Source organism: Podarcis filfolensis, assembly GCF_964270895.1.
Source record: "Podarcis filfolensis genome assembly, chromosome: 7".
Classification (NCBI taxonomy): domain Eukaryota; kingdom Metazoa; phylum Chordata; class Lepidosauria; order Squamata; family Lacertidae; genus Podarcis; species Podarcis filfolensis.
Window position 1 is genome coordinate 30,614,482 of NC_139603.1, and position 14,040 is coordinate 30,628,521.

General features: G+C 42.7%; 1 protein-coding gene across 11 annotated transcripts in view; it reads left to right on the top strand.

Moving 5' to 3' along the window:
* PHACTR1 (phosphatase and actin regulator 1) overlaps window positions 1-14,040 on the top strand; it is a 246,338-nt gene that overhangs the window by 124,216 nt on the left and 108,082 nt on the right. The window contains exon 1 of one of the 11 annotated variants that reach the window (XM_083623884.1): window positions 7,645-8,027. The exons of 8 other annotated variants lie outside the window; for them this stretch is intronic. In XM_083623884.1, coding sequence (XP_083480010.1) covers window positions 7,775-8,027 — 253 coding nt within the window. In that variant the 5' untranslated portion in view covers window positions 7,645-7,774. Of the gene's footprint in view, window positions 1-7,644; window positions 8,028-8,564; window positions 8,740-14,040 lie in introns of those variants that run through there. 2 more of the 11 variants (XM_083623890.1, XM_083623894.1) reach the window with 2 other exon arrangements.

Consider the following 14,040-nt stretch of genomic DNA (forward strand, 5'->3'; position numbering starts at 1 on the left):
ATGTGAGGCACATTAGGCCATTGTATGACTCAGCTGTGGGGGACAACAACTTGAGAGGCGCCAAAAAACGACACAGGAGACTGGGAGAATTAAAAGGGTCAGCATGGGTAGGGAAGAGCAAATATCCATGGGCACTACTTAGTCCAGTGGAGCCCATTTCAACTGGCCATGTGATCAGCCACTGTCTGTGTGTGATGTGCAAATCTTGCTAAGAACCAATTTCACCCTCATAGGACATACTGTAAATAGGCAGCATTGCAAGGGCAAAGGGCGTATGCAGCAATGTGTTCTATCTGCTACATGTATAACATTCATACAAGGAGCTCAGGATGGCTGTGTGTGCCAGTCTCCTATTCACATAACAGCAAGGTCCAGGCCTACTTAGCTGCAGAGAAGGAGCTACAACAGTATTACAAATTGATGCACATCTTAATTTCCAGTTGGCTTCATCAAGGGAAGATATTAGTCTTGCATTTTGGTGAGCGTCGTGATCATCTCAAGGGCTAAAACAAGCTACTATCAGCTTTCCTATGCTATTAATCCCTGATGGGATCTGACATTTCTTAATTGAGGTTCCTAGAAAAATGATTAGTTGGATTTTAAGAAGGCCAATGTGTTGGCATTCTCCTTTGAAATGCACAACCATGTACCAGCTTCTGTGTCATGCATGCACCTCTTATTTTCAGATGTGCAGAATAAATGGTGTACGGACGTCTGCATAGGTCTGTGTCCAGCTGATAACATCACAAGTATTTAGCTCATTCTGTGATGATGTGTTTGCAGGCCTCTACATGCAGTTCTTCATGGTGTGAAGCCAAACAGGATCTGATTTTTTTTTTTTTTACTTATTCAAACTAGTTTGGTGAACTAGAGAAGTAGCCAAGTTTGGGGGGGGGGGGTGAAAAGCGAGAGAGAGAGAGAATGTTAAACTATGATATAATGCAAGCATACTGCAGCCTACGTGAGATTGAGCATCATTTACATTTACATTCACGTCAATTTATTTGTAGCACATGTCATTCCAAAAGCTTGCCTAAAGGGAGAGTGCAGTAAAAATTTAAAGCCTTTGCAGGTGTTAACATTCAACCCACTAAACCACCTAGCTTTGGGCAGCAAACACCAAAGAAAATAAATAGTCATTTAGGAAATGTATGTGCTTCACCTAATATCTACAGACTTGTCCCCATCATATATGGAACTCTTTCTCCTATCCGCAACATTCTTCAAGACCAACATCCTGGAATCTGTGTCCATTAGAAAAAAGAAACAGCACACACTGAGAGGCGTTCTTGAGGCTTTCTGCAGATAACTTGTTAAATTATTTAATGCAGTGGCGAAGTTAGGTAATTTTAGACTCTGGACTTACTATTTCCCCCACTCCCACCCCTCGCCCAACCCTGATCTTTAGATAGTGATTTCACCTACTTCTGAATGTGGTAAACCAGCCCTTCTGCACTGGGGAGACCCTTCTGCTCACTCTTCTGAGTGGGGGCCCCCTGAAATTCCACTCCAGAGTCCAGCCCTGATGGTACCACTAATTTAATTAGAATGATACCACTAGATATCGCTGCTCAAGATCAGTTTTGAAAAACCTGTTGTTGTACCTGCAGCATTTAGTATTCTTCAGTGTGGTGCTGTGACTGCATTTGTTGGTTCATGACGGGGCCTTTTCAGTGGCAGTTCCTCATTTGTGAAATGCTCTCTGGTGAGGTGCATCTGTCCCCCTCATTATTGAGCTTCAGGAATAATTCAAAAACAGCTGGGTTTACCCAGGCAGTTGTTGGGTGAAAGACAGTTTCTGGCAACCCTAAGATCACTGTTTTTATTTATTTTTTAAAATCACTTTTAGACTATTTTTAGATATATTTTTTAGATATATGTTTGCCACACTGGGCTCCTTTGGGAGGAAAGGAGGAACATAAATAGAATAAATAATGAAAACCTAATTTATCCTTAACCCCCCCCCCCTCAGAAATCTCTGTGGCCTGCCAGGGATCTGAACTCCAGTCTTCCTGAGCTACACCACAATGCCATATATCGGCAAAACAGCCAGACACGGGGTAAAATTTGCCCACCCTTCAATTTTGAAAGGAACTGAAGTGAAAACGTCAGCCAAAAATTTGCAGAGAAGAAAAAGAAAAAAGCATTCGTCTTACAATGATCCAGATGTTTTGCTTAGAATAAGCTTCATTGACCTGGAAGTGCATCAACATTCTCATTGAAGCATGGTTAATGCTTTTGATAGGGTTTGTTTCAGGATGTTTGGTTTGAATTCCAATGCCTTTCACGTTGCCTGCAGAGTCATGCGGAGAGAGCATTTAAAGATGAGGATGTTGTATAATTTTAAGCATACATTTATATGTATAAAGCATGTCGTGTGCAGCTGTTTCCCCTCCCCAGCTGTGAGATCAATATTCTTCAAACAGTTATATGGTAAACCTTCTTTCCCCCACATTCTGGTAACTTCAGTTTAGTAAAAATCTGAGCATATCCTCTATATCGGAAGTGAGCAATCTCCCCCCCCCCACAAGAGCTACATGCAACTGTGGGGGGCGCAGCATGGCAGTAGGCAAGACCATTCACACATGCACAGCCACACTCATTCACATGCACTTTCTGTTTGCTGTCAGGGGACCTGTATACTGAGCATTAATTCATGATTTGCATGCATTCTGATTTGTTTGTGGGAAGGTTGTACGATATCAGATCATGCAATTATTTCCCTACACTTTCCAGTGCATTTTTCTGTCCTTACTGCAAAAAGTCCAACGTTTTGGAAGTATGCTTATTGTGCGATAGTGCCAGATCCACTTTAACTTGTTGTTGATGTTGTTTAGTCGTTGTCCTCTGTTGTCCCCTTCTCCTTGTGCCCTCCATTTCCCAACATCAGGGTCTTTTCCAGCGAGTCTTCTCTTCTCATGAGGTGGCCAAAGTATTGGAGCCTCAGCTTCAGGATCTGTCCTTCCAGTGAGCACTCAGGGCTGATTTCCTTCAGAATGGATAGGTTTGATCTTCTTGCAGTCCATGGGACTCTCAAGAGTCTCCTCCAGCACCATAATTCAAAAGCATCAGTTCTTCGGCGATCAGCCTTCTTTATGGTCCAGCTCTCACTTCCATACATCACTACTGGGAAAACCATAGCTTTAACTATACAGACCTTTGTCGGCAAGGTGATGTTTCTGCTTTTTAAGATGCTGTCTAGGTTTCACCAAATGAAATGAAGTAGCACTATTGTTTTCTGTTTGGCACCCTGAAAGCAAGGCAGGCATTGCAAGCATGAAATAGATGGAATAAAACAGTTTTCCTTTGCTAATATGAAGCAGAGCAAGTAAAGTAACCAGTTTTTCTGTCACCATTCTCTTCCCTTCCCCTCCTTAAAATCCATACCATAGAGAGGTGAAAGCGCTATGCCTAGAAAAGCACATTGATATTTTTTTTCCTGTTGCAAGCATTGAATTTCCTCTTTCAACTCTCGAGATCTGCACTGACCCTGGAAAAGTACATAGAGTTGAAGGGAAAAAATGGGAAAGAGTGTTGCTTGCAGCAGCTTCAACTCTGCTTGCGCAGGCATGGCTCTTTCCCAGTTCTGCCTTCATCTCTATAAAACTTTCCAAGCTGAGTGCCCATCTCAACCTCAAAGTCCAGTTTTTGGCAGAGAGTGGGGTTTGGGAGAGATCCCAGAGGGCCACATGCAGCCCATGGGTTGCCCTCCTCCGTGCTCTATACTCAAAACATTGTATTGAACTAAATTCAGCTCAGCGTAGACCCATTGAAATTAACATAGCTAAGGTAGTCGAGTCCACAAATTTTATTAGGATTACTCTGAGAAGAACTTGGTTGAATACAATCCAGTGAATGTTCAGCCCACCTGAGCAGCCACTAAGGTCACCGGGTCACAGCTTTCCCCATTAGGGTGAGATGCATTGTATTTCTGTTTAAATTATAGTAACTATTTCTAAATTTACCTGTGTTCATTCAAAATTGCATATGTAATTTTTATGCAAATCTGATTCCATTTTTTTCTTTTTTTACGGTGATGTATTTTCTCTTTTCTAATGATGTGTAGGTGCTCACCTAACATGCATTCATGAAAGGTGAGACTGCAACCCTATAGCTGATTATCTGGGGGATAAAAGCTCTACTGAACTCAGTTGTACTTACTTCTAGGTAGACAGGTACAGGATTGCACTGTAAGTTAGGAGCAGGGAAGAAATAGCAGGCTGTGGGCATTATGTTTTGCAAGGACCTAAATGTTCTCCAAAGAGGAAACATGTGTTCCAGCATCTCATCCTACCCTCCACCAAGGTTCCTCAACCTTTGTCACCAAAGTCTCTTCACATATATTTTCATGCTGTGCAAAGAGCTTACATTTGTTCAGAGGGGGAGTGAGTTTCCAGAGAATATATTAATTATACTGTCAAAAATGTCTTTCCTTTATTTCTGTGCTTTGCATTCTAGCCAACCAAAGGTCACAAATAGAAACAGCATTCTATTCATAGAGTAGAAATTGACTTGTCTATTATTATTTTTTATGTTCCTGCTAATTTGAGGGGGAAATTTAGTGCTACGTGATTGACAACTGGTGCTAAGTCAAGCAGAGTGTAGGCAGATTCTGTGAAAGGCTCCACTTCCTTCTGCAGATCTACCTAAGTCTTCCTCCACAGCAGCCTCTCTGCTTCCAGATTGCCCCAGTTGGGAGACATTCTCTCTTGTTGGGGACAGGTTCAGAGGCAGCGCTTTTTCCCCCCCAGCCAGAACTCACTGGAACTCAATTCTGGCTCCTCTCAGGTGGGCGCCATTGCCACTCTAAGAGAATGAGGGAGGCGTTTGTGGTGAGTTCCGGTACCTCTTTTTCTAGAAAAATAACACTGTTCAGAGGGGCAATCTGTTCACTAGATTTGTGGTTGTTTTGCTTTTTCCTCCTTCCCTTTTAGGGACATGATTACTTTACAGTCCAGTCCAGACTGAAATGTATTCATTTGAATTTATTTCAAATCCCACAGAACATAGCCATCTACTCATATTTTCTTTTGCAAATTTATTTATTATTTATCATAATAATAATATCAATGTCCACACCTGACACTATGAAAACTTGTATGGTGTGATCCCTGCCACCCGTAAGCCTTGCCTCTTTTGTGGCCTCCTTTGGCATACAGGAAAACAAATGTCCCTCCCATTTGTAAGACATTGTGTTCTTGCAGTTGCATGTTCTTATTTATGCTCATACGGGCTTATATTCACCACAACACAATACTATATATGCATTGTTAAGCAAGTTTATTCTCTCTTCCCTCCACCCCCGCCATTCGTTGGCATAATATGACCTCAGCAGCTACTACTGTACACCAAATGCCCCCAAACCTGTATGATGTTTTTTCCCTCTTAACATGCATAACAGATGTTTGCCCCAATGGACCTTTCTGTTTATTTTTCATACATGCCCCTACCATTCCCCACACACATTCCCCATGCTTCACACTTCCTGAATCAGATATGCTCCATCCCCCTCCAGTGTTAATAATTATTTCATGTGGTAATGGTATTTTCCAAGCTTTCGTGTTGTTTTTAATGAACCGTCTTCGGTTTCTTCTTCGAGAAATGCAGGGTATAACATTTTTAAAAATATAATAGCACATTCGCTGCCTAGAAAGTTAAGTCCTGTCAATTGAATTGCAAGCATACAAGATGCTAGATGTTGCACTGAGTAATGTGAAAGTTAGCAGCTTCAATGCAGTTTTCTGTCGCCATCCATTTCCTATGAGCAAAACTGATAAGTCAATTGGGGTGGGGGACAATTAAACACCTGATTACGTTATTGTTCAGGGGTTTTGCTTCCTGAATTGGTGTCCCCCGCCCCCCACCAAAAAAACCCCCTCATCTTTGGTTGGATGTGCATCTGTCAGTTGGTCTTTGGAATTCTTAATACATATGCAGATTGCAGTTTTTAATTAAAGCTGGAGGAAAGGAGTTGTATAGTTGCATAAATCTTCTTTTTCTGCTGTCACAATGCAACCTGATTTTTTTTTAAGTGCTCCAGTAACTTCTGCTGAAAAATGAACTCCATTTACTCAATATTGTGACTCATATTATTTTTTTTTAAAAAAACAACTTTCTTATCCCAGTATAAGATAATGGAACGTTCCTCTGTTGTTTGTATTCAGCGATGCCAGTTTTCCCTTGGCCTTTGCACATTCTTGTCTCTTCTTGCATCCTCTGTGGCCTATCTTTTAAAACACACAAATGGCTATTTCTGTCCAGTGTTTCACAACGATGCCCATTGATAGTGGCTGGCAGGGCCTGGTGACATCGGGGCAAGCTCTTCAAAAATGGGAATCCTCCCTCCCTGGCTAATGATGCCCAGGGGTCACCAAGAAGAGCAGACTCTCTGAATCCCTTGCCGACTGCTAATCTCGGGATGAATGCCCTCTTTTTATTCCCATCACCCCTTTTTGCAAAGTGCAGCTGACCCTAAGAGCTGCAGTATCTCCCTTGGATACTTATAGTCTAGGCTGGATCTCCCCTCCACCAGTGGCCATCACAAAGTGACCTACGCCTAGTCCAATCTTTTGTGTGTCACTTTGCTGTCTGCCTCACTCCTCAGAGAAATGTTGTCCTCCCACACTGCTTAAGTGGGGTGGCTCCCTCTGCTAAAGCTGGTGCTTAAGCAATGAGACCACAGTGGAGAACACAAAGGAAGTGAAAAATGTGGCTTTAGGGCCCAGGCACACTGTCCCTTAAGTCCATACCTTTTTGCCTCATTTTCAATTTGGTCCAGGGCTGGGTGTTCCCACTTGTGATTTTTGCCTTGAATTTTACTTGAGGAAAGACCCTTTCCCTTTTATTCTTCCTATAACTAATAGTCCACTTTTCATGTGGTCATCAACTCTGCTTACCCGTGGCAGAGAGTCAGAATTTGGGGGAAATCAGAAAGCAAGCTAATCAGAAAACCAGATAACCAGAAAGCAGATAAATCAGGAAATCATTTGACATATACAAAAGGAGCCAGGACCTTTCCAACACACATGCTTTGCACATACAGTATTTCATTTGATCACAATTTTTATATGAGCACTAAACAGGGAAACGTAAATAAAATAAAATAAATTTAAGCATCCCTGGAAAACTGAAAAAATTATCCTTCAGGGGTAGGCAGGGAAAGGAGGTGGGAGCTCCCAGGGGAAAAAATGTAAATTCCTGTACAGGAGCAATTTTAGGACCAGTTCAGAAGAGGGACAAATTTTTTATTTGGGTTTTCCACAGATTGATGTTTGTTCAAATTCAGCAATAAATAGCAGGTTTGGGGGGGGGGCAGCTCTCAGAACCATGATAATAGATCAATACAAAATACTAGAAATCGCGGGACAAAGAAAACACTAGACTGCTATGTGGGTCAAAGAGTGCAGCCTAGTGTTTGCCTTCTGCTTGTGCCCCATTGAGAAGGAGGGCTCTTGTGGCTTGCCAGTGAGTCTGTGTGGCATTTGTTTTGCAAGGTGAGACGAGGTGACACAGGTATGGTTGGAGAAGAGCATCCTGCAGCTCCAATCATTCTGATTGGTTAAGGCAGCGGGGTCACATAGGTCACTCAAGGCTCGGCTACGCTTCCCTCCTCTCTCACTCTCTCTCTCACTCTCTGCCTCTTCCCCCATCCTGTCCTCTCTCTCCCCCTCCCTTCCCCTTTTAATCCTTGTGTGTGATGGGGGTGTGAGAGGGAGAGTTGCGTGTGAGTGTGTGTGTGTGGCAGAGAGAGAGAGGCTAAGGCGAAAGTGAGCGGATGGCGGACTTCACACACACCAAGCAGCCTGGGATGCTTTCCTTTTCATCCCTTTCCGGCCGCAGGGATGGCTCCTCTCCAGACCAGAGTGAGGAGAAGCCTAAAAAAAGAGCTTTCTATCTGGTGAGGATGAAGCCGCTGAAAGAGCCTATTACGAACAACAACAACATGTCTTTTGTGATACACTGTCACATAGGCAAGGAGATCAAGCACATATGCAGCAACTGCAGTCGCGGCGAGGAAGCCCGTGACGGTGAGTGCTCTGATCTTTAGTCTGTATTATATGAGAGAGAGAGAGTGCGAGAGAGAGCATGTTTTTCCCGGTGGTGATTGTGTATATGCATAGGTGCCTGACTCCCAATTACTGGCTGCTAGTAAGCTTGCTACTTAAGGGACTCTGGGAGGAGGGAGAAAGTAGAGGCAGGGAATAAGATGGGTTTGGCAGCTATTTGGCATGCCAAGCAGAGGGGAAAGCAAAACGGTCCTTGTTTCTTTTCCCTTGATTTGCCTTAGCCCAGCAGCACCCACAGAGCAGAGTCCTCTCTCCTTATAGCTGCAAGAGAAACGGCTCCGTGAATTGCTTGCTTTTCCATCATCATCATCATAATGGCTTGCTTAAACTAGTCTTTTTTCATCGGGGCTACAGCAACTCCCCACCCCCTCCTCCTATCAACATGCCGCAGTCAGAGTTTACTTGACTTAATTATTGGAATTTGGGAGAGGGCTTTTGGTGGGATCAGTCTCGTGTGATCCCCCCCCTCCCCCGCGTTGTGTCGCTACCTCCAAACACAAACACATATACTGGGATGTGTGCAGAGTTCTTGGATGGAATCTTACTGGAATTAGTGTGCCACCTTTTGTATCAGACGGTTGCCAACTGCTCTCCCCACTCTCCTTTGACACCACTGAGTGTAACATTCAAAGAGGGGTGCATTCAGATAGAGTCCAATAGGGGTTTTATACAGGTAAGCAGATCTGTTCTGTGTGTATCTCTGTAAAGAACAAACGAAATGTTTTTGAATGAGCAATGAGAGCGTCTTAGGATTTTGCCAGAGTCAGCAACTTAAAGAGGCAGAAAGCTACAAGAAGGCATAAAATCCAGCCCAAACAAAAACATCTTTGGGGATGTTGCCAGCCATATCTTCTTGCCAGGGGATTTGCTATGGGATTTTTTTTCTTCTTTTTCTTTTTTCTTTTTTCTTTTTTGGTCATGATGTTTCATGTTTTATTTAAAATACAAATGCGCTGGAGTTAGAAGCAGCTGAGTTGGGTAAGCTAGCAGAGATTGTTTCCTGAAGGTCAGTGAAAGGTTTTTGATTTGGAAATGTGAGTAGGGGGGAAAAACCCACATAACTCTCAGAGCTGTTTGTTATCTGCAGTTGTCACCAGTTTAGTTCACCTTTTTTAAAACGTTTGGAATGAATTTTACATTGTTAAAAAGTAAATTTATTCATTCTGTTTGGGTGAATCAAATATTTTCTGGATCCTGGCAGTTCCTTGTCACCCAAAGCAGGGCAGTTGCAATGAAATAGTTGTGGTGGTTTGTTTCCCTCCCACCCCTAAATGTATTTCATAAATGCAGATATGCTAGCATAATTACTTTCTTTATATTAACTTACATGGTTCAGCTTTGTGGGGGGCAAAAGTAAAGGTTTTTTTAAAAATATAGAAAGTGATCTAAAATTTTCTTTCAATTGCACTACTGTACCAAAGATGAGCACTTGGCCTTTCAGTATATTTTGCTCTGATTTCCGCCCCCTCCCCTTCTGCTTATTATTGATGACAGCAGAGACCACTGGAAATGGAACCTGAGGATTTGCCAGGCAGGAGCAGCAAGTGCCTTAAAACCTTAGCATGATTCATTTATCCCTCCTAAAGCAGGCTAAACCACTGATTTGAAATATACGCTGACTGTTTTAATTAAATCTGCCTCAAAATGTATTGCATCAGCCCCATTTATTATCACCATCCCTGGACTCAGATTTCTAGAAGCTAGTGTAAGAGGGCAAGTGGAGCTGTTATTACTTTAATGTATGTAAGCATGCATGCCTTTAAAATATAGTCTCTGGTTCCAAACACATTTCAACAAGCTTTACAGAGGGACAATAACCTGACCTTTTTTATGTCAGTCAGTAGAGCTTTTACTTGGCAATAGAATATTCACTAGTGCCATATTTGAGGCTAGAAAAGTGCTAACCATGGAAATGTGGAAGGGCATGATATAAATGGAGCTATCCAGCGGATAATTTTTTGAGACTACTTGTAATGTTGATTTCATTAGGACCAGGCTCATCAGTTGTATATTGCTGGTGCCTGTTGCTTACAGTGGAGGGGTCCCACCAGTGAGGAACTCATCTTGTGATACCAAGCTGAAGCTGTGTAACTATGCTTTTCTGCAAGTCCCATTCATTTCAATGGAATTATCTGTGGTATTTTGCCCATACCTTGTAAACACAAGGGATACGAGTCCTTACCACAGCGGTGTAGAAATGTAATTTGTTGGTGATTGCAGAGTAGCACACATTTTCCTGGAATGCATCACAAAATAGAATATAAACAAGCTCTTTGGGTGGGGGAAGGCAGGTGTTTTGAAAACTGGGCATCTTCCTTGGAGGAAGGAGGCAGCAAGGTTCCCATTCTACAGTCTGTTCCTTTTTGGGGCTAGGAAACAAGCACTCATGTCCTGCTTATCAGCTTCTCATAGGTTGGCCAGTGTGAGAACACAGTGTTGGACAAAGATGAACCTTTGGCCTGATCCATTTGGGCTTCTTATGTCCTCAGTGTGTTGTGTTTCAGACACTGCCTTATTCTTCCTCTAACCTTCCATCTTTCTTCTTGCTTGGCTTTCTGTTCACCATCATAAGAAGAAGAGGGTGGAAGAAAGATCCTTGTCCGAGAGCTGAGTGTGCATGTCACCCCATTGTGGCTTTGCATTCCTTTCCCACCCTTGCCGGTGTGCGACTCCAACCCTTTCCCCTTGAGAAGGAAACATTAAGCAGCAAACACCCTTCATTCTTTTTCTGCACCTAGAGCCTTTGATGTACAGGTAAAGTTGATGCCTCACCCACAATGAGCAGTGGGCTGGAGAAGACAGACAAATCTACAAGGCCATTTCTACATTTCCCCTCATAATGTGAGGGTAGGACTTCTTTATATCAGTCAGTCTTGTGGAAGTCTATTCCATGGCCATCACCTCTTATGAACGCATGATATGCCTCTTATGGTATTGGATCAATGGCCCAACTAGTTGCTCTCCAAAGACTCGGTTCTCTGCCACCCCTGCAATATAAGATTTTATATTTTTTTAAGGGAAGGAGCCATAGAATCAATCTGGGAGCCTCTTTTCACAAAGCACGTGCTCTACTGCAGTACTGACCTATGAACCCTTCTTGTTTTCCTTCACTCCTACCAAGACGATTGCCAGTTTTAGTAATGAGCCTTCGCATTTGAGCTGACCTTGATGCCCAGGATTTTTTTCCAAGATTACAGTAGGGGCTTTATGCTAGGTGTCTGCACTGTGACTATAAGATGTGGTTTGGACCCTGATTTTGTGCTTTGGAAAACAGTTCGCCTCAGTCCAAGGCATTCTGTAAGGTTGCCTGATTTGATTCAGAGTATTTTCCAAATCTGATTCATTTCCATCCATTCATTACTGGGAAATCAAAAAGTGACTACAGGCAATGACAGATTTACAGTTGGTCACACAGGTGCACATCATGGCAACCCAGAAGTGGCCAGAAAAGAGGGCATAACAGGCCTATTGTGCTCTGCTATTGCTCACAATGACCTAGAATGCAACCCCATGCAAATCATGGGTTGTCTGCATATTATTTTGACAGAAGTGGATGAAATTTGCCAGCAAACTAGCCCCCTTCAGAGTGGATAAAGCCTGCCAAATTGCAAGCAAATATGTCCAGATGCTTTTGCACTGGGCACCTTTAAAATTTGATTTTATTTTTTTAATGAAATGTCTGTAACTTTTTTATTTGGGTGTGGAATTGGATGAAATACACAGACAAGGTCACCTTTTCTGAGTACGTTAATCCTAACAAAATTCAGAAGAATAGCTGCATTGACTTTCTAGCGAGGGCAGCTGTTACAGTTTTAAGGTGGGTGAAAAAAGGAATCACAATATCTCCCCTAGTGTTTTGTGGGCATTGGTCTGAGCATGGCAGACATGACTAATTGTAGACAAATAGGTCTAGGGATTTTTTGTGCTAAACATCTTTAAAGTTGATTTTGAGGTGGGAAAAACTAAAAGGGATTTATTTGCTTTTTCATAACTTCATTCCCTCTGATTACAAGCTTGATTTGTCAGTCACAGCAGAACTCTCCCTCCACTCTGAAGTCTGATCCCCTTTCTCTCACCATCCCACCCTTATGCTTATGCTGAGCCAGAGACATCACTTTCATTTTTAGTAAAAACTTGTTTGCTGCATTAAGAAAAAAAAATCTGTATCACCAAGGCACCATGAACGTTTTTCATTGTTTGGGGTTTTTTTTATTGGGTTTTTTTTCTGGGGGGTCCCTGATATTTTGTTGGTTGCTTTTCCATATTTTGGGCAGATTCTCCTCTATTTTGGTTTACCATAGATTTTTGGGCCTTTTGAAGGGGAAATGTTCATGGTTTCTCCTGGCTGACCTGTTGTGGTGTTCTCTTCATGGGGCTGTCCTTGAAGACAGTCCAGGAATTGCAACTAACGCAAAATGCTGCAGCAAGAATGCTGGTAAGGGACAGCAGGCCACAAACATACTGTTATGTACTGAAGTTCTCACCCTGGGCCAGCAGGGGGATACTGTAGATAGTTATGCAAATGAAGGATCGAAAGTGACGTTCAGTGATTGGATAGTTTTAGAAAGTTGCTATAGTTACATGGTTCTGGAGCTCTATATAAGCAGGCTGACTGAGCTCCTCAGTTCAGTTCTGTTCCAGCTTACAAATAAAGAGCTGCTTTGGAAGAATCGCTGTGTCGTCTGATATGTTCACCCACAACTTAACACATACTGCTCCTAATTTACTTCTACACTGGATGCCAATTGTTTTCTGGGCCCAATTCCAGCAGCTTACCCTGATGTTTAAAGTCCTAAATGGCCTGGGACCAAAATACCTGCAAGAACATATTCTTCTATATCAATCTGTCCATGGTTTAATACCAGCAGATGGAAGCTATTCTTAGTGATCTCTATGCAGGATGTGGAAGACCAGAGAAAGGCCTTTTCAGTGGTGGCTCCTTTCATGTGGAACTCTCCCCCTACTGAGAGGTGTGTGTAGAATATTAGGTGGCTGATTAATATGCACCTTTTTCAGTGGATGTTTGAAGGAGATCGGCTGAATGGATTAGTTGCTGCTGAAGTTGACAAACCGCTATTTAGTAAGTTGTTGTGTTGTGTACTTTAAGGACAGTGTTAGTTTATAGAGATTCTTTTTATTTTACTTTGCTTCATTGTAAACTGCTCATGTGGCTTGCACAAACAGTGGTATGTACAGAATATATACCACTTTAAAATGTATTATATAGAGGGAATTGAATTTCAGATATTCTCACAGGGAATTCCTTAAGGAGTACCACACCTAATCTCTGCCAGGTGGTAGCAAGATTCCAGGGGGTTCTGTGTTTCTGTTGGGAATTTAGGCACATCGGAGACTGAAGTGTTTTAAGATATTTGGTTCATATATACCTGAGTCTAGGTGAAGGAAGTGAGTTCAGGAGGGGCTTGTTCCCTGCAGCAGCATGGCATTGGAGTTCAAGGCATCCTGCACACTCTTCTGGTGCCTTTCTGTCCTAGCCTGCCAAGATGGTTCTACCCCATATAGCCTCTGCCTGGTCTCTCCTTTCTCCTTCCCAAGAACATCTGCTAAGCCGTCCTTCCCCTTTTCCAAACCTGTTTTTAAAAAGGGATACACTTTTCTCTGACATCATGCCCCCCATCACCTTGGCAACCTCCCAAATCTCCTGTCTCTGTCCGTTCCTCGAAGAGTGGTGGGGGGATACAGGGTTTTGGTTTTTGTGTTTGTTTCGCATTGCCAGTGGCCCTCAGTGGCTCAGTACCTGGCTCCTCTTTGCTTCTTAATGGCTCTGCACTTAGCTAGCCTGGCCAGACTGGTATGCATATGCTAACCCAGGAATTTCTTGTCTGACAGTTAATATTTGGGATGTGAAGGGGAAATATAATCTAAATACCTTTGTTCATTAAATTCTGCCATTCACAGACTCTAGCAGTTATGAGTGCCCTTGCACCAATAAACTGTTACCCCAAATCTGTAA